Source organism: Diadema setosum, chromosome 1 (assembly GCF_964275005.1).
Source record: "Diadema setosum chromosome 1, eeDiaSeto1, whole genome shotgun sequence".
Taxonomy (NCBI): Eukaryota; Metazoa; Echinodermata; class Echinoidea; order Diadematoida; family Diadematidae; genus Diadema; species Diadema setosum.
The window spans coordinates 28,857,819-28,879,083 of NC_092685.1; the positions used below are offsets into that span (position 1 = coordinate 28,857,819).

The following is a 21,265-nucleotide window of genomic DNA, read 5'->3' on the forward strand; positions in this document are numbered from 1 at the left end:
TAACGAAAGAAAACTGCCAGTCCCGAGGGCTTCATTATAATGGGAGTCCACTGTATTTGCACTTTTGATCTCATAATACTCAAAAAAACAACTCATTATCCTGGCAAATCATGTCAGCCAGACCAGTTTCTTCGGTAGACTCTTTTTGGTATATTGTGAGCAAATTCCAATGGTGAAAGATGATTTTTGAGCCCTTCTGACAACTACATTTTACCTTTAGATGGTGACCTTGCTGATCACATACAGGTTTGCATACACCTTATGTACATGGTAGTTAGCTTGTGCTGCAGAGATCATGTTCTGTTGTCACTGGAAATGCCTTACGGGAAGATGTGTTGTTGACAAAAATGTTCACATTTATAAGAACTATCTTTGCAGTTCTTTGGAACTAATTCTGATATGTGAATGATGAAAATGAGAGAATATGCTGTTTCCACATAAGAATTCCCATAATACATTATTCAACCTCTCATATATAAAAGAGAGATTCAGTACAATTATTTGGTGTCAGTGCGTATGCAGGGATAATTTTTATGCTTCAAAATTCGAAACAAATGACAAACCGATACGTTTTGCAGAAATGTCGAGGCTAATCAAAAGTCCTTTCATACATTGCGAGTCAACTGAAGATTAACAGTGAGAGATACAGGGTAATTTCATTCACTTCACAATCTGTGCTTCATGCAGTGGGACCAATTATAATGCTTTACTGTCACACCAAACTTAACAGATACAAGGTTATTTGACATACGATATCTATATATGCAGGAGTTCAAGTGTCATTACCTAAAGGTGCTATAGTGCCATGTTAAACACTTTTGAATGATCTTGAATCTTGCGATATCACAAGTTACAACATTCACAGGCTCCTACCTTTGCTAGTTTTCACTAGCACCATTCATTAATCTACACATCCCTACCACGAGGAATGATTTGCTTTACAATAAAGATGACAACCTCATGTGACCTACATTCATTTAGATGATGATTCTCATTTTGGAACACATAAATGTAACACTAGCCATCAGTTGTTTACTCATATACGACATAATTTCAACCCTTAGTTGATTAGTGGAAGACCAGGATTTCATTCACTGTCAAATTGCACTCTGATAGAAACACACCTTACACTCTGACAGTATTCACATAACGCATTGACCAAAAGACATGAATAAAATAAACCACAATATTTACCATCTCTGCACTGACCCTCCTGGCCGCATGAATGAGCAAAAATAATAATGATAATAATAGGGTACATTTCCACAGCACAGCAGCCACAGATGTTATACATACACATATTCTCTCCTGTGGTGCGATGGGAGACTCCTGTCTGCCTGATTTCTTTAAGATAATATCTATCCAAAACAAACAAAAATCATTAAAAAACATCAAATATTTCTAAATTCATAAATTTGAAATATTACAAATACTTACAATTGCCCATAAAAAACAACAACAAATATCTGAATGTATTAACTCGTAATAAAAAGAGATGTTTCAAAATGTCACAATATGGGTGATATGTACCTAGGGTTGCCTTATCAGCAATAGCACAGCCATTCTTCAGGCTCTGTTACTTTCTTTCTAGTAGCCAGCCATTCACCTGCGTGAAGTATGGGCATGCTGGCTAACAAATCTATGTATTCATGTAAGCATGCATTTAGCTTTAATAGGCAAAAATAGTGGCCCACAAGTTTAAAAAGCCAAACCAAGCTCTTTGACATCACAGAGATCCAATGTACTGCTTTCATACAGATCCAAAGATACATTTTCACAGTAAATATCACTTTATGTAAAGTCTCTACTTTGAAACAGATAACACATGAAAAACACACCTAAGTACAGGAAAAACTATATTTTATCTGTAACAACAAATCACCGACTTTCATGCAGTAGATATTTCAAGTGCTAAGATAAGCCACATACAGTGTCATAATCGTCAGTGCATTTATTGACCAGAAAAAGAAAAGAAAAGAAGAAAAAAAAAAGGAGTAACCGCGAGTATACAAGTGTATAGCTACATCCTCAAAACTGTGATATTTTGTTTCGAAATACATGTACACGTATCTACCGTAAGCAGTATATGAGTTGTCAAACTGTGCAGAATACAAAATGCATTAATTTCCCTTGAAGGTGAACAGATAGTAATTACTCAGTACTTATGTAACATGGGAATGCTTCAGAGAAAAATTAGACATCCCCCCTGAAAAAAATAACAACAACAAATGTATTGAACCAGTTAACAAACTCAAAGTTGTGGGGGTTTTCCATCTGCTTTTAGGGACACAGTATTCATATCAACTGCCACTTATAATCTAATTCTTCAGCTGTATTTTTATTGTTTTTTGTCATGTTAATATGTTGTATTGTCAGGAGATTTTACTTCCATGACTGACTACAGTGATTGGAGGGAGTCTTCATAGAATATGAATGCAAAATGGACTGGTCTACCATGATCTTTTTATTCCTCTCATAAGTGGCTGCAGCCTTTGAGAATAAGCGTCAAATTACATGTTATTAACAAAGATGCATCATTTTCAGTTTTTGAGTTGACAGAACACATTTGTATTTACAACCTAATCATTTCTGTTTTGAGATACAATTATATATATATATTTTTTTTTCATATGAGCTCATTGCAACGAATGTCACGGCATGATACTAAAGCTGAAGTGACAACAATGATACAAACCAAAAAATGGCAAAATGTTAAAGGCACTTGAACAAAATCGACAACAAAAATGCACACCAGAATATACTGACGAGACCTCTACAGTCAATGTTAAAGTCGGCACCATATGGTACTCGACTGAAAATAATCAGCTGATGCGTACACAAATTTTGCCGTTCTAGTCCCTTTGATGTGACTAACACATAGATCTCTTGAATAAGCAGAAATGATTTTTGGACAAAACTTGTACAGAAAGTAACAACAAATGTTAATGAGAACATAACAATAACCATACAACCTTCAAATAATTGCTGAACTGCAAAATGAAAAGTTACAAAGTGGAGCAAACTGAACTGTGGCAATAACCAAAAAGGTTTCACAAGTAAATCTGTGTACATGTTTTAAAGGCTGCAACATATAAAAAAAATCACAACACTGAGTAAATGCAGTCACCAAGGCCCTCCTCCTCCCCACCATTCAAAATTAAGTCATGACTTTTTCTTCAATCTTTTTTCTTTCTTGGTTCTTTTTTTTTTTAACCAGCAGATGCAACTTAACAAGGTGGACAGAGAAGAGAATGGCAGAAGTAAAAAAAAAAAAAAAAAAAAATCAAACATGTGAGTTCACGCCATTTAGATCGGCCTGTTCTTCACCTAAGGAAGACCAAAAGCCATGTTGGACTCCTCTGGTCTTACAGAAGCCACAAAAGTGTGGCTGGACCAAGAGGAAGAGCCAAAATTGATCTGTTATAATGGAGGAAGGGGCAGCTGCAACACGAGTTTTTCTATTACAGTTCTGGGACAGCACAAAATTTACTAACAAGACTATCCATATCGCTAGGCGGTCCCTTCTCAACTTAACATCTGTAATCTTTTTGTTGCTAGAATATTAATTTTATGCACTACAAATAAACATGGGCAAGTTCACATATTTTCTGGTCAAGGCAATTATAATGAGTTGCGCTTCAAGGCGTTTTCATCAATCCCACGCAACTGTGTCACACTAGTGGTTGGTGCACTCCGACTTACTGAAAATATGAAGATGTGGTTGCAATGTAAATGTAGTTCTACAGACCATGAAAAAAAAAACTCAAAAAACTATAACTTGCAACTCCTTGCAGACATGATTGCATACACAAGTCCTCCAGTTGAATATTGAAATTGTGAAATTACATGATTCAAAAATTCACAAACCTTTCTGTATACTCCAGACACTGGTGCTTCTCCATGAAATACTCTGTCAAACATCCTTATTGAGAAGTGGGCAGACACAAACCCATACATACATACACACACACACATGCACACACACACACACACACATGCACACACATGCTCACAGACATACACACACACAAATCAATAGAATGGCGACAAGTTAAAGGAATTGCAACAATCCACAAAACTGATTACAGACACAAATGTGTATAATCAATTTTCATCGTGTTTCCTTTCCTGTGAAAAATCCTAGCCACATGGATACTCTGTGTAACGCTGAGACAGTAAGTGTAAAAAAAAAGAGTTTTTAAAAAGTCATGATGCACACCTAGTCACCAAAAAACAAACAAACAAACAACGAGACGAATTGAGAACTAGGATGCTTTTTCTGACGAAGTTGGCTCTGATTCTATCTTCCGTTTCCTGACAGTCCCATCTCCCCTCCCTTCAGCTTGTCCTGCATCTATCTCATCCTTCTCTCCTGCAACCTCCTCCTCCGCCTCCTCTTCTTCATCTTTCTTCCCTCCCGTCGGTCCAACTGGGACAGGCGGTGGCCTTTGGTAATTCTCTCTGGGCTTGACGGGCCAGAAGCAATCAGCGATGAAAACAAGGATCTGCGTGAAAAATGAGCAATAGCAGCGATATTGATGTTAGCAATTACTTGTGCTATAACAAATGAAGGAACTCTACTCCCCTTTTTTATCATACAAGCTGTAGTGTTATTTGACATCTCTTGGTGTCTTTTCTAAACAAGCCTTTGCTTATTTCCTAATTCCTGCTGCACAAAATAGATATGGTTTTAATACAGTATATGCAGTTATTTTTGCATACAGATATTTTTGCAAATGATGAGATCATAGAAATTTTTGCGTGTGGTGAAATTTCGCGATCCAACTGTGATTTGCGAAATTCGTGAAAACTAAACCCTCGCGAAAATAACAGCTTATACAGTATGTGTAAATACAGTATGTGCAAATGTCCCAGTCAAAAGTAAGGATTCTCGATAAATTGTGCATTCCTTGAAAGTTTGGTTGTATTTTCTCATGGACATATTCCCTCAAGCAACAGGATACAGACTATAATTCTGTCCATGAATTGCCTCATTTCAATAATTTGAAGGGTTAGTTCATAGACACAATGGTATGCGATTACAAGCCTTTTTGGGTACAACACATAAATTGTCTGAGCATCACAGACACATGTATGGAAACAGAAAAAAGCAAAGGAGAGAGAACAGGTGGTTCTGTGGCAAGTGGCTGCTTTCTTTCTTTGCTGATTATTTCCTCCTTCTCATTGATAATTTCGACCTTCTATAATCTACAAAATACAATTTCCATTTCTCTTAAAGGAAAGTATTAAATGAATACACAAACAAACTAGAAAAGCACTCTGAGAGCGCAGACCTCCGCCAAGCATGCCGCTCATTTCCACCACTGATCTTGTTCTTCCATAGAGATATTCAGTGATTTCCACCCATACATAATTATAGCATTGTGTGCTGGAAGTTACCTGATTTCCCAATATAGAAGCCTTTGTTACATCATAAACCCTCAGCTGCACGGCGCGCCTCACCCTAGTAGAAACTAGAGCACGCACTTTAGTGCGCGCATGCAAACCTCAAATACGCGCAGCCTGAACTCCCAAGTTCATTGACCCTACCTGCCTAAATATAAAAAATCCTTCATAAATTCCCCCCCAAATTCTCGGATCACTACCCAAATTTAATCATTTGTTATTTGTATCATTTTAAACCTTTCTTGCAAGTTTCATTCAAATCCCTTAACTACTTTTTGAGCTATTTTGCACACGGACAAACTAACTCACTAACAAACAAACAAACAAACAAACCAACGGTAACGAAAACATAACCTCCTCCCTTTGCGGAGGTAATAAAGCACCTATACATGAATACACAACTAATATCATGCTTACAAATACACCTGAAACATCCATAGCAGAACTCATATTGAGCATCCATTACAGTTGAACCTCTCTTATCCGGCCTCCCTTTATCCGGATCTCTCTATTATACGGACGCAATCTCGCCGTGATTTTTTTAAAATAATTACGGGAGGAAAGGGGGATTCCCAATTCCTTGACAACTCCTACCCAAACACACATGATTATGAATTACATATTACTTCCAACATGATTAACATACATTACATCAAATTTCCTTCCAAATTGCTTACCTCCAGACATTTCAACATACCCAAACATCCCCAAATGTAACAATGAAAAGGTTGCAGTATACACATTACTACATGTGGTACTACAATGGGCTACATCAGTACATGTGTATGTATATGTACATGAATAAAGCAGTGAGTCTCCCGTATCCGGCCAAATCCCTTATCCGGATGAGCCCCGGTCCCGACTTGTCCGGACACAAGAGGTTCAACTGTAGTTTACTTACCATGCCTAGAAAAAGTCCCAACATGATGGTGACAACAGCAAAGAATCCATATGAACTCCAGGCTGGGAATCCATAGTCTTCCGTTAGAATTGAGTGAGTAACCTAGGATTTTAACAAATACACACTTAGTCACTATAAACATGACTAATGAAACAATGTAGTTCATGTACAAAGCAACATGATCACATCACCTGCTTGTGCATTCCTATTGGAGAGACACATTACAGGCAACTGTATCTGGTAGACTACTCTAGTACAACTTTAGTACCTGCTTCAATGGCATCTAGCACACATCTTATCAGTATCTAAGTACTCGCAAAACAATGTGCTATCTATCACAGTAAAACAGGCATCATCACAACTTCATTCCAATCTAGCAAGGGGACAAGTGAGGTACTGGATTAAAAGCAATAAAATCACACAGGCTATCAGAAATATCAGATGAAACAAATGAAGCATGTGAGATGCAAACCAGTAGGCATGTAAACAAAATTGTACATGTATCCATCATGAATTTGCTGCTACATGTATGTCATTGAACAAGCACAAACTGTTCTTTCAATTTTAGGAAGGAGATGATGGAACAACCATGCATAAATACAGCTCCATGATCAAATGTAACATAATCCAGTTAATGGGCACATTGTTATTTCCACTACATAAGACAGGAATATTAACATTATTACCTATTTGAGTTTGTTTGATTTATGTGTTCACTAAGGAAGCACTTCAATTCTCATGAGCAAGGCTACACTCGTGGGACTGCTTTCAAGGTCCCCTCCAAAGGTTTAAACAATGAGGATGGAATGTCTTGCCTACCGGCACAACCACTGCTGCCGGTGGTTGTGAACCAGTGACCTCACAATTAAGTCTGTGGTCTTATCCACTCAGCCACAACAACTTCACTGAATATACTGAATAATCATAATAATAAAAAAATTTTGCTACTTGTACAATACAGGCAGCTCCTGTTATAACAAAGTCTTCAGGACCAAGTATTTTTTTTCTTTTTTCATTATATCAAAATTTCGTTATGTCTGAACCACATAAGTGTATAAAGATATCTGACACCGTAAAACATGATATATTCGCGGCACAAGATTTTCATGAATTGGAGCTGATAGGCCCTTTTTCATGGCATGAAATTTTCACGAATTGCCACTGGCGCTCAATGCATATAGTGTTGACAAGAAATTTTGCGTGCATTTTAATTTTGCGAATCTTGGCGCTCGCAAAATTCGTAAAATTAAAATGCACGCGAACATTCCTCGTTTCACAGGAATGTTTGACCCTGAACTTTACTTTGTTTTTAAACCAACATTCTCTTATAACCGTCTTCATTACAATGTGAGTGCACTGTAAAAGCAGGAAGACAAGATTTTCTGCTTAATTTGTAAACTCACTCTGACAAGCATTGACATCTTAAAAACCCAAGACAGGATGGTCATTCTGCACAAAATGAGAAAGATAAATTGCAGGAAGAGAGTAAAAACAGATGAAATAAAGTGCAATAACACAGGCATTTTTGATCAGCTGCATGTATGATGACACATGACCTACATATGTATGTTGTCATGCAGAATCAAAAAAGAGTAGACCCTGATGTACACTGTACAGGTGCAAGATCCAAAAACTTTGGTGATCCAATGCAACATAATGTCAGCAAAAACTGACAAACAAGGCTCCACTGTTTTAACAACATCAAGTATACATACTCCAAAAATCTAAGATGCAGTCATTTGAGACCGGTAGCACAATCTCACATGACATACATCAACAAATGTGACAGGCTTGAACACTAAAATACATGGTTCTGCAATTATCAGTCAGAGTCAGTTGAAGGACAAGTACCTCTAAATGAGGTAACTGTCATGACATGTCAAAGTGTACATCTCACTACACTCGTGTACTTGCACATAGCAGGAAGACAACCCTATGAAAAGGTCAACATACTGCTCACACAGCAATGGGGAAAAATACCAACTGCTCACGGTTCATTCCAAGTAGTACCTATAAAGTATGTCAAATGCTTCAAATATAGCACACTATGTACTGCATTGAAGGTATGGTGTGAAAGAAGATAATAAAAACTTTTTCAAAAACAATGAAAAAAAAACTAGAAATGTCGCTATGGCGACTGATGCCTCCGCCATAATGCATGACTCTCCCAATAGGTATATAGTACAATGTCTTCACAATGTGTGATGACAGTTTCACATAACTGGCAAAATATCGGACAGGTTTGTCAGAAATATCTTGAATGCTCACTTTCCATGAACTGGGTTTGCTATAATCGTCTATTAAGGAGTGCAGGTACACATATTTGGGGAATTGAAAATTTTTACTTGACTTCTGACCGACCTTATTATAAGTTTATGCATTGAGTATAATTTTCAAGGTATGAAGAAAGAGTGTAATTACAGTACATATATATATTTTTTTTCATTCAAACCCGACCTTTGACCCTTAACCTTTGACCTTTGACCTTCTGGCTAGAAATTTCCAAGAGAATCTCCAATACATGTACATATATTAAATTTTAAAACTAATAATGGAATCATTGCATATACTAGTATATGAGGGAAATAGTAACATTTTTAGGAGTTGATCTTGACCTTTGACCCCTGACTATTGACCCATGACCCCTGAATTCCCTAGATAATCCCTGCCAGTCAGTACATGCATATGTACCAAGTTCCATGAAGATACATTGAACCATTTGCAAGAAAAGTAATATTGCAACATTTTCACCTAACCTTTGACCTTATGACATGAAACTCTCTCTGGAGAATCTTTACGCAGTAGTACATGTCTACACTAAGTTTCAAGAAAATAACTACTGGCATTGCATAGATATGGGGGAAATAGCAACATTTTTAGCATTTGACCTTGACCTTTTGACCTTTGACCTCTTGCCAATGTCACTAAAATCTACTCAACTAATTGTCCCATCATACATCATCCTTGGACCGAGTTTGGTGAAACCTGCTTCATCCAGTTTTGAGTTATCACGTAAACAGATAAATTTTAGGATTTGACCTTGATCTTTGACCTTTGACCTCTGTCCGATTTCACTGAAAAACTAATCAAGTAATTGTCCCATCATACATCATCCTCCAACAAAGTTTGGTGAAATTTTCTCCATCCAGTCTTGAGTTATCGCGTAAACGGATACAATTTCATGATTTGACCTTGACCTTTGACCTTTGACCTTTAGCCGATTTCACCCAAAATCTTATCAAATCATTGCCCCATCATACTTCATACTTGGACCAAGTTTGGTAAAATTCCAGTAAACATTACTCAAGTTATCGCGTAAACGAAAGCGGACGGACGTACGTACGGACGTACGTACGGACGGACGGACGGACGGACAACCCGAAAACATAATGCCTCCAGCACCACTTCGTGGCGGAGGCATAAAAAATAAATCAGCCATCAAGGGGCTGTGAAGTTTTTTATACCAAAAGAATTGCTTGAAGTATGAGAACTTACGCTATTGAGTTAGGCGATTGCCAGCCTGCTACTGGCTCAATCTCAGCATACTTCTTGTCTTCTACCAGAGTGATGAGCTCATCCTTGGTTCTCGGTCCTAGGTACCTTCTGAAGACACCATCCTTAGCACTTCACAGAAGGAGACACAGTTAAAACAAAAACAAAAACAAAAAGCATACATATTAACGAGGAAAGCAAATCACGAACCCCTGAAAGGTAAGTGAGCAGCTAAATAGACAGAGAGAGAGAGAAAAAAAAAAACCCATCTAATTTCATGATTACAGCTCCAAATTAACAGCCAACAACTGCAAGTTTTGATGCAAGATATACTTTTACACAAGCAGTAGAGAAACTATGTGATAAATGTACAAGCCACATGTGCATTATCTTTGCAACATGGTACTTTTTAAAAAATATTCAACTTAATTTTTTAATTTTTTCAAACAAATACAGATTAATTAAGAAAAAAAAAAGCAGGTGAAAACAGCCACTTTATCTGAAAAGAGTACATTGTATATCAAAGGAGCTTAAATACGGTTCACTTCAGTGAATCAAAGTACAAATGTCAAATTAAATGACGAAAAAGGTACATTTTGTGACGTAAACTATGATAAAGATGTACATGTACTTGTAACAATTCTTCACAAATTTACCTGTTTGTCTACACCATTGACATTATGGGATCGTTTGCTTTGAAACAGCTTGCCTTTATTTTTGGACAGGTGTAACTGGCAGAATGTGGGAAGCATTTATTTCACATAGATTGTAGTTTCACTTGAGCAGCTAAAAAATCTCAAAATATCTTACTGAAAGATGGTTGGTAAACTTGTTACAGCAAAGCGACCACTGAGTCCTGGCTCCTCGGTGACATCAACTTCAGCGATTTTGGTGTCCAGTTCTTGGCTCCATTCTGAAAGCTCTATCCACGCTGGAGCAACGGCCTTGCACGCAGGGCACCATGGTGCATAGCTGAGATGGTTTGATGGTGAGACACACAAGATTATAAGCTGTAAACATCAGTGTGCATTTAACTTCAACCATTCAGAATTTCATTTTACCCTGCATCAATATAATGGTGGTCATATCAGAGAAGTTACGCTTGGGTTTAGATTATTGTTTGTGAAGCGTTACAGTAACACAGTCCACACTGAAATACACATATGTGACCCGCTACAACAAAAAGGTCCTAAAGTCGCGCACAGTGGAAGCTGTGAAAATCGAGTTTGAAGTCAGAGCATTAAAATTGGTCAAAACTTACGATTTTCTAATTTTGATATATTATTGGAGTCTAACATGTTTTCTATCATCTGTCAAAATTTTGAAGCAAAATGATCAAAGAAAAGACCAAAAAATAGCGTTTTTCTGAGCCATGTTTTTTGGCGTTTCAACGAAGCAGAAACTGGTTCGAAAATTCGGATTGAGCGCCACAGATAGGTTCCGCCCCTAACAACAACCAGAGTGATCTCATTGGTCAGTTTGCTGCTTGCTGCTAACCGAAGCGTGAAGCTCGCACACTGCCCAGTCGACTGGTGCGTGCGGGCGGGGTGCGCTATGCTCAGCCGCTTCTCACATCCTGGTCACTGATTGGTTGGTGAGGAGACCGCCGACGCTGATGTGCTTGAATGAACTCTTCGGGGGTTGCTAGGGCTTACCTTCTATTGTCCATAGGTGAAAACTTGACTTGCGTGTCCGTTGATCGTGATTGCGTCGAAAGGAAGACTTTTAGGGCGCTTTTCTCGAAACAGTGATTTTCCAGACGTCTCAACATCCTCTCTTTTAAACATCGATATCTCCCCAGCCGATTATTTTTATAAAATGTGTTATGTATCAATCTAAAGCAGAAAGATTTAGGGGATTATATCGTGCAATTTTCAAATAATCGACCTCGCCCGACTCTAGGATCATTTTGTTGTAGCGGGTCACATATTGTATAGTGGAAATCTATACTGTTTATCGTCAATTTGCTTGTGAATGACAGAAATTTACTATATCATATCTCAGCTGGTCAACAAGACCATTGTAGTGTATCTGACAATCTACACAATCAAAGATTCAGATCAAATTTGGTCACAGTCACTTGGCAGGGCTTGAGAGGTACACAGTAAGGCTGCATGTACAAGAGTGAAATTACACTTTACCATGGGAATACCAGTCTTATGTCATTAAAATGAAGAGGCTCTACTAGAGCCTCTACAGTACTGAGAGCTTCCAGAGTTGGAGAAGCATGGAAGTGCACAATTTGTAAACTCAATAGTAACACACACGCTGTCTATAATTTGACCACATCACCATTACAGAAATTCACAGAAACATGCACGCTGCCTATAATTTGACCACAATGCCATCCAAAATTCAGCTGCCTGCTACACATAGAAACCCATATGCTTTTGTGCATGGTCGAACCTTGGACCAAGGTGCCGGTGTCGATATTAAAATGTCTGTTGGTGCATTGTCAATTCATTTAAAATTTACCTATAGTATAGATATAGCATGTTCTACATGATAACCCATGACTAGGGGCTTCTATCTAATACCCCTTTCCCGCTGAAGGAAATCGTCCCCGGGTGCACCCGGGGGCACCTGGATAACCCCGCAGTGTGAAAGGAAACTCGGTTGAAACCTACGGGAAGCCTAAGTGAAACACCGATTAAATTTTGGGTAATTTTTACCCTAGAAGCGTCCTGGGTAAACACCGATAGTTCAATGGGAAACCACCGGTGGTTCACCGAGGAACGCCCAGCGTGAAAGGTTGTCTCGGTGAAACAACGGGTGAAATATGCAGATTATGTCAAAGGTCACGTTTTGTTTCTGGTCATGCACATGTTTTTCGCTAGCTAGCGTGCGCTCCCAAATTAATCCACACGTAATTCGTGTATACCCATGTAAACATACACACAACTACAGTAGTATGTCGTACGTGTGACGTTCACAGCCGCGACGGCATTGTGGTATTGCATCGTGTTGTATTGTTTAATTGTATGCATGCCGTATACAAATAAACTGAGCTGATTAGTTTGAGTGTACTCGAGTTACCATGTCTTCTTCTTCTTCCTCTTCCACTCGACTCGACTATACTGCTGCGATTGCAACATCACTCAGTTTCCGAACAGTCCGAGTTGATTCAGAAGCATCAGTGACACAATGATAGCAAATTCCATTCTTTTTTTTTTTTGTACACAATAATGAGCTGCAAATATCGCGAATTTCAACACTTTGAGCAACAAGATGAAGGCCCTCCGAAAATGCGAATTACGATCGATAGAGGTAGAGAAGTTACGAGTACGAGTCACTACGCGCTGTAGTACAGTATACTGAGTGTACCAGACCACGTTCAAATTAGTGCGCGAAATATTGCGCCATTATTACACACATCCGCTGGGATCGGCTGCGGTACGGTGCGAGCAGAAAACACATCTAGGGTAAAGTTGCAAACAAAATTCACCGAGAGCATTGTCGTAGATGTGAAACGACGGCACTGAAAATTTCACCGGGGAATCCGACGGTGGTTCACCAAGAGGGGCAGCGGGAAAGGGGTATAAAACTCGTCTAGATTATTCATAGTAGCGTTCGTCATTCAGCACTAGATGGCGCTCTCGCTCATGTACATACAATGTACATCGTTTTCTACACACGCAGTGTTCAACTTTTTAGCCCATTCGCGACGATCGCTAGCTGTAGCAGTTATGACAGGGGTGCATTGATATCATTCTTTTCAAAAGTAATACAGCCGTAGACGGTATGGCAAACAACATGTTCAATCACAAACCTGAACTACTTTTGCCTTCCTGTACGTGGGTTTGTGTCTGCTAGCTACCGCTAGTAGCCCAAGGAGGACGATCTGTTCAGCACGCTAAGTCGAAATTTCACACTTATTTGTCGTGACCTTTGGTGTATTTTGTACTTAAAGGGACTGTACAGTACTGGTTGAGGTGGGGATTCATGTTTTGAACATTCCTAAGTGAAATAATGAAAAGCCTCTTATTAAATATGAAAAAGCATGTAATTTTAAGAAGGATTCAACGTTTATTTGATGAAAATTGGTTTTCAAATGGCTGAGATATGTTAAAAGGCGACATGCCACAACCTTATTAGGATCTCTTTGTTTCAACTTGTTTTTGGATATCTCAGCCATTTCAAAACCGATTTTCATTGAATAAACTTTTGATACCCCTTAGAACTGCATGCTCTTTGACATCTCATAGAGTGGTTTCTGAATATCTCGCAAAACGTTAAAAGCTAAATCCTCACCTTGACCAGAACTGTACACACCCTTTAATCCACATTGCGCAAAATATGGCAATATCGAAACTTCACTTTTTTTCAAAACTGAAATGTTTTCTGATTTTTTGAAGATTTATCGATCGCACGTGGTAAGAGCGGTACACGAAATGGACCTTGCATGCCTGTTTCAGTGAAATTGGCTGCCAGATCGGAGCCCGTGAAGAGCTTCGCGGTTGCTGCCGTAGGAGTCACTATGAGTGTTGTATGATTTACAACTGCCCGCGGACGCCGCATGCTGGCTCAGCGCTAGCGAGCTCTCTACTTACGATGATGGGCGAATCGAAGCCGCCACTGCGATGGAAAAAATCGTGAATGCGAAAAGTTATTAAAATGCGAGATTTTTTCAAGAAAACTAAAGAATTGACTGATTTAAACACTGTTCGTGTCTATATTACATATCAATCTATGGATAATTGATCTCATTTCATGGCTTGGTGTACATCTGATTTTCATATGATAAATGCTATTCATAGTCTGGAACATTTCATGTACAAATTAGACTACGGACTACACCCAGTGAATGACAGTCAGTGATTTGTGTAATTTTATTACCATGTAATTACTGTAGGATCGTAAAAGGTAGTTTACAAGTTACTAGTAGGTACCTAGGTAAACCGCACCGACGACCCCAACACGTTTGTGTTGCTCACACTGGTCACCACAGTGCCCTGGCCTGGGGTTAGCTACAAGTAGGTGCCTTTATACATGTAGAGCAATGCAATGTCAATGACAATGTAATCTGCCATCACATAATATGATTATGAAGACAGGTTGTAACTGCGAGAGCCGCCGCACGAAGTGTGGCGGCTGCGCCGTTTTCGCATTAAGATCTAAGAGTTGTACAAAACGGGAGCCGTTGCAGTGCTATATTTCCTTAATTTTTCAACAAAATCTACTAGGAATACTTACATGGGTCGATTAAACCTAAATGATTCCAATCAGTGACTGTTTGATGCATTTCATTGCTCATGATGCAGAAAATGTTGTCTTAAGGCGAATACCTTCAGCTCACCGATGCTCACTAAAACTCACAATCACCTGCACATGCGCACAGCATGCATGCAGTGCAGTGCATTGACAGCTGTATTGCTCGCTACATGATGTTGCAATTTTTTATTGTACCGTATGCGTTAATGCGCCGAAGAAATCGCGTACAAAAAAAAAAATAATAATAATAATACGCATGCGTAGATGCGTACTAATGGATAAACATTCAAAATGGCAGCAAGGAACTCCACAAGGGCAGGCCGCTTATTACTCCTAAAAAATGTGGAAATTTTGCAGTTTCCAGATAAATTGGTGAGAAGAACCAAGTCGATCGGGTATATTTCATTTTTATTGTCACTGTGTTCTGGTGTTTATGATAGAAATTTAGCCATCCTTTATTTGTGAAGTCGCCGTGAATGTGGCAATAGGGAGTTATTGCAAATATTGGTGATATTTGCTCCCGCTCAGCTGCGAGGTAGCCGCCAGGGGCTAACGGTTAACTAGAACTAGACCTCTAGTAGAAGACCATTGAAGACAGATAAATATTCATTAGGGATTAGGTATATTTATTAGTGTTCCCGCAGTGTTAGTTACGACATGCGGATAGCCTCTACCTAGTACCATGTCTACAGAATACAATTTACATCTCTGTAAAACCTGTGTAGTCGTCCCCTTCTTGGCTTGGCGTCACTATCTGAATTTACCTTGGTAGGACTTGTAAACCATATAGTTTACTGAGGTAGCTTACATTTAGCTTCATTTACATTACTACCTGTTAAAACATATTGCTTGCACGGCTGAATCACACGATTCATTTGGCCTCCGCGGCCGCAAGCGCGCCATGCCTCATTCTTCAATATGTGGGACTGATTGATGACTCTTCCCTACGAACCATACGTACAATTTTATGAGCCATTCTCCATCCAGTGTCTGCCTCCAGTTGCCGTCTGTAATCTTCACAACATCTGCTTTTCCCGTTTCTCCACGACAGCAAATACTGAAAAACAGCAATAGGCCCAGAACGACAGTTTTCAGCTCCATAATTCACCGCCTAGAGTAGTTCGAGTTCTACAACAGAATTCGCTTGGAACATTAGTCTTGTGCTGTGACTGTGAATTCAATTCGTTGCAAGTCACTAGCAGGGTCCTTGGCGCTTGGAGAGCCGATGGCTTCTACGATCTATTCAAAACGAATTGAGCAAACGTCTAACACGGCGGTTTGGGGTTTACTTCCGCAAGTAACAACACGTGTACATGTATTACAGTAATCTTGGTCAAACATGATTAGAGTTCAGCGTAGGAAATTGAAACATCCGTTGAACATTACCTTACTAGTATAAGAGTAGGCCTACTGAGTAGCATGCACATTCTGATTGTCTGTTATGACTTTTACCATCTCACTCAGCCCCCCCCCCCCCATTACACATGCACTCTTGCGAAAATACCCGAACGCGATTCACTAGTTTGTTGTTTTACTCTCTTCTGTTGAAATTGCTTTGACATTTAGTTCAAATTTTTTCTTCAGTCTCTTGTTATTTTCTACGTAGGCCTACTGACATGCAGAAATTACGCGAGTAGGCTTTGTCGTTTATTTCGGGTAACATCGTAGATAACACTTTAATACTTTGTCGAAACTCGCCGGAAGGCCCTCCAGTTCCGACCAGTCATGTAACAATGATAATGATAATGGAGAGGCCCTGTATAGGTTTTCCCGGTCAATTTCATACCCGGTAATTTTTTTCCTTCATGTTCTTATTCCGGCATTCAGTTTCAAGCATTCCTCTGTCACAGCACCGAATCAGTAACCAGATTCAAAATCCCGTCTTTCATATTCACTATCGGAGCAATCAATGGTTAGATAGGAGCACGCGCATTTCAGCAATGAACATTCAAATTCATTTCAAGCTTGGGAGACGGAATCTCGTCGTTTAGGTTGTACAACCGTAGCAGCTCAACTTTTCTCTGCTTCTCTCTCACTAAAAGGTCATTCATATTCGTGAAAAGGCAACCATGTTCCAAATAAGTGCGTTCATTTTGAAGTAGAAGTCTTGAATTTAGTTAGCTTGTATAAGCCGTGTATGTGTGCCTTTTTCACTTAGCTTTATAGATTGGGCTTTCGCCCGGTTTATGATGAAGATTTATTTTGCCGTATGATAGGTCCACCTGTTTATCTTACGGCAGGCCTACTTAAAATTTGAATTCATTAGGAGCATTGAGGGGAAAATGGCAGACATACACAGGCACATTAGCCACCGCGTATATAAACAAGCACTGAGGAAAGGTTGATTGGCACCTTCGAGAAAAACAATTTCGACTACATTGAAGCCGATAATATAAACATTGTGTATCTCTCTCTCTCTCTCTCTCTCTATATATATATATATATATATATACATAATGATATATATATATATATATATATATATATATATATATATATATATACATAATGATATATATATATATATATATAAGATAATAAGATAATAAACGGAAAGATGTTAATTCCGCAAATGCCACGGGTCGTCAGCAGCACACCAGGGATCACCAGTGTTTCGGCCATTTAAGTGCTGTACACCTCCCCCTGGCTGGCCGGTGCTGCGTTGGGATCCCCTTGACAGCACCCCCATGGCATTTCAAAGAAAAGAAAAGAAAAGAAAAAAAAGGGATTGGCATCAATCACCTCTCCTCACTCTCAAACACTCTCTCTACACCCCCTATTCCCACCACCCCCCCCCCCAAGCCTTCCCTACTATCCACGCAGATCCTGTCTCTGCCGCCCCACAAATTCTCCTGATCCACCTTTCCCCGTCCCTACCACCTATTCCCATCCCTCTGACCCACCTCCTTACCGATCGACCAGCATATCCCCTGCACCCCACCTCTACAGTATGCACCTCCGCTCTCCACCCCCTTTTCTCACACTCCTCCCTCAACTCAGCATACCTATCCAACTTTCTTTCCCTTGCCTCATCCATCCTTGTCTCCCATGGCACAGTCAGCTCCACCATTGCTAACCTGTGCACAGACCTAGCTACCAGCACCATGTCCGGCCGAAGGGCAGTTACTACCACCTCCTCTGGCACTGTACGGTTTCCCTCATCCACCCGCACCTCCCAATCATCCCCCGCTGCTAAGATTCCCCCACCATCATCCCTCTGACCCTTCTTTCTCACACTGCATCTCACACCCTCCTTCACAAACCGGATTCCCCTCACCCTAGGAGGCCCATTCTTCTTCCTTGCCTCCACTGCCACCCTCGCCACCTCCGCCATCTCCTTCAACACTTGGTTATGCCTCCATGTATAGGCCTGTAATAGACCTCCACATGCTGACAAAATGTGCTCTAGTGAGCCCTTCGCCCTGTTGCAGACCCTGCATCCACCATCCTCCACAATGCCCCATCTCTGAAGATTTACTGGAGACGGCAAAACATCAAAGGTGGAACTGATCATGAAGCGCACAGCTCCAGAGGACATTGACCAAAGGTCATTCCATGACACCTTCCTCTGCTCCACCCCTTCCCATCGGGTCCATGCTCCCTGCACTCCCTGCTGTACAGCCTTGGCAAAGCGGTACTCCTCCTCCTTCTCCTTAACCGCCTCCACCACCAACTCCCTCCTACCCTTCCTGCCTTGCTTGCTGTACCATCTAACACCCTGATGGAACCCGACCCCTTTCCGACCCACCTGAACCGCACCCTGCATCTCCTTCCACTTTGCCATTGCCACTGCCTCGTCCGCAGCCTCCTCCGCCCTCCACTTCCTCCCTGTGCGGATCGGTGGCCTAACTCCTGCTATTACCTGGTCCTTTGACTCCCTCATCATCATCACTAGCCTAACCTTGCCAGCTTTAAACTCCTCCACCACTGACGTCATAGGCAATTGCAACCTGCCTGATCTGCAAAAGAATGCCAGATCTGTAAGCATTCTTGGAACGCCTAACCACTTCCGGTAGTACGAGTTCATCTTCTGCTGCATCCTCTCAACCCTGGACACTGCCACCTCGTACACCTGCAGTTGCCACATGATCCGTGGTAGCAAGCCAAACTGGCAGCACCACACCTTCGCATTCCCAGGGATGAGTGTCCTGTCCACCCTCTTCAACCACTCCACCACTTTCTCATAGATCTGAACTCCTCGGTGCCTGTCATTCAACTTGCCCTCATACCACCGCCCAAGGCTCTTTACCCCCTGCTCAGTGACCTGAGGGATATCTTCTCCCCCAATCTGAAAACTCCTTGCGACCACCTTCCCCTTCCGCACTGACACTGAGCGGCTCTTCTTGGCCTTGAACTTCATCCGTGTCCAGGCCACCAACTCCTCTAACCTATGGAGGCCATCTTTGACCTGGGTCTCGTTGCCAGACACGATTGTGAGATCATCCATGAAAGCCCTAATCGATGGCACAACCACATCTGCAGCCAGCATCAACCCCTCAATTCTCGGGGCCACACACCGGGTTAACACTTCCATCCCAAGGACAAACAGCAGCGGCGAGACTGGACACCCCATGGGGATGCCAATTTCTAGCGCTTGCCATTCCAAATAAGTGCGTTCATTTTGAAGTAGAAGTCTTGAATTTAGTTAGCTTGTATAAGCCGTGTATGTGTGCCTTTTTCACTTAGCTTTATAGATTGGGCTTTCGCCCGGTTTATGATGAAGATTTATTTTGCCGTATGATAGGTCCACCTGTTTATCTTACGGCAGGCCTACTTAAAATTTGAATTCATTAGGAGCATTGAGGGGAAAATGGCAGACATACACAGGCACATTAGCCACCGCGTATATAAACAAGCACTGAGGAAAGGTTGATTGGCACCTTCGAGAAAAACAATTTCGACTACATTGAAGCCGATAATATAAACATTGTGTATCTCTCTCTCTCTCTCTCTATATATATATATATATATATATATACATAATGATATATATATATATATATATATATATATATACATAATGATATATATATATATATATATATATATATATATATATATATATATATATATATATATATACCAGCAACTAAGACATGTTCATATGGGGATCGGGCTTTTCAGTCAGCAGCACCTGTACTCTGGAACAAATTACCAAGTCAACTTAGGGCCATCACATGTACTCACACTTTCCTCAAGTCCTTAAAAACATATTTGTTTTGTTATTGAATGATTATGATAAGTTGTATTTTGTATGTTTAATTATATTGTTTTGTTAAAATTATGTAAGTTGTAGTTTATGGTACGTGTACTCTACCCATTTGTGTAAAGCGCATAGAGATTCCAGGAATATTATGCGCTATATAAGCAGCTATTATTATTATTATTATTATTATTATTATATATATATATATATATATATATATATGTATATATATATATATATATATATATAGACGATGAAGACAAACAAGTTGACATAATGCATTAGAATCCAACTTCATTTATTTGTAAACCAAATTTTCGACCCTTGCACGGATCTTCCTCAGGGTAACAGTACCCTGAGGAAAGGTTAAGGACCACACCCTCAAAGGTTAAGGTAAAGGACCACACCCTCAGGTGTTATCCTGAGGAAGATCCGTGCAAGGGTCGAAAATTTGGTTTACAAATAAATGAAGTTGGATTCTAATGCATTATGTCAACTTGTTTGTCTTCATCGTCTTCATGCTCTTATTCCAACACGCGGATAATAATACCATTATATATATATATATATATATATATATATATATATATATATATAAAGACGATGAAGACAAACAAGTTGACATAATGCATTAGAATCCAACTTCATTTATTTGTAAACCAAATTTTCGACCCTTGCACGGATCTTCCTCAGGGTAACAGTTACCCTGAGGAAGATCCGTGCAAGGGTCGAAAATTTGGTTTACAAATAAATGAAGTTGGATTCTGATGCATTATGTCAACTTGTTTGTCTTCATCGTCTTCATGCTCTTATTCCAACACGCGGATAATAATACCATTATATATATATATATATATATATATATATATATATATACATACATATATAAATATATATATATACATACATATATAAATATATATATATATATAATTATACGTCTTTATAGATAGATAGATAGATAGATAGATAGATAGATAGATAGATATACGTCTTGTTTGTCATGTATTGCTATCTTATTGGTTTACTCTTGCGGGACTATTTGAGAT

The 21,265-nt window shown here is 39.7% G+C and overlaps 2 protein-coding genes across 2 annotated transcripts; both read right to left on the reverse strand.

Moving 5' to 3' along the window:
- Positions 1-4,124: 4,124 nt before the first annotated feature.
- LOC140229301 (thioredoxin-related transmembrane protein 1-like) lies at positions 4,125-16,149 on the reverse strand. The gene is made up of 6 exons (XM_072309579.1): positions 15,972-16,149; positions 10,610-10,771; positions 9,803-9,931; positions 7,711-7,756; positions 6,308-6,409; positions 4,125-4,505 (listed from the first exon to the last, which is right to left on the reverse strand). Exons 1-6 carry the CDS (start codon positions 16,109-16,111, stop codon positions 4,266-4,268), a joined length of 819 nt encoding a protein of 272 aa, XP_072165680.1. The 5' UTR covers positions 16,112-16,149; the 3' UTR covers positions 4,125-4,265.
- Positions 16,150-16,162: 13 nt separating this feature from the next.
- LOC140229366 (uncharacterized) lies at positions 16,163-19,583 on the reverse strand. The gene is made up of 2 exons (XM_072309662.1): positions 17,922-19,583; positions 16,163-16,249 (listed from the first exon to the last, which is right to left on the reverse strand). Exons 1-2 carry the CDS (start codon positions 19,581-19,583, stop codon positions 16,163-16,165), a joined length of 1,749 nt encoding a protein of 582 aa, XP_072165763.1.
- Positions 19,584-21,265: the final 1,682 nt, after the last annotated feature.

Excerpts from the sequence above, each read along its gene's own strand:
- LOC140229301 (XM_072309579.1), bottom strand. The coding sequence starts at position 16,111 with ATGGAGCTGAAAACTGTCGTTCTGGGCCTATTGCTGTTTTTCAGTATT. Across the intron at positions 10,772-15,971 it reads GGAGAATGGCTCATAAAATT|CTATGCACCATGGTGCCCTG; the intron begins GTACGTATGGTT and ends AAACCATCTCAG. Across the intron at positions 6,410-7,710 it reads AGATGTCAATGCTTGTCAGA|GTTACTCACTCAATTCTAAC; the intron begins GTGAGTTTACAA and ends TTAAAATCCTAG.
- LOC140229366 (XM_072309662.1), bottom strand. The coding sequence starts at position 19,583 with ATGGGGTGTCCAGTCTCGCCGCTGCTGTTTGTCCTTGGGATGGAAGTG. Across the intron at positions 16,250-17,921 it reads GGGGATATGCTGGTCGATCG|ATCGTAGAAGCCATCGGCTC; the intron begins GTAAGGAGGTGG and ends CGTTTTGAATAG.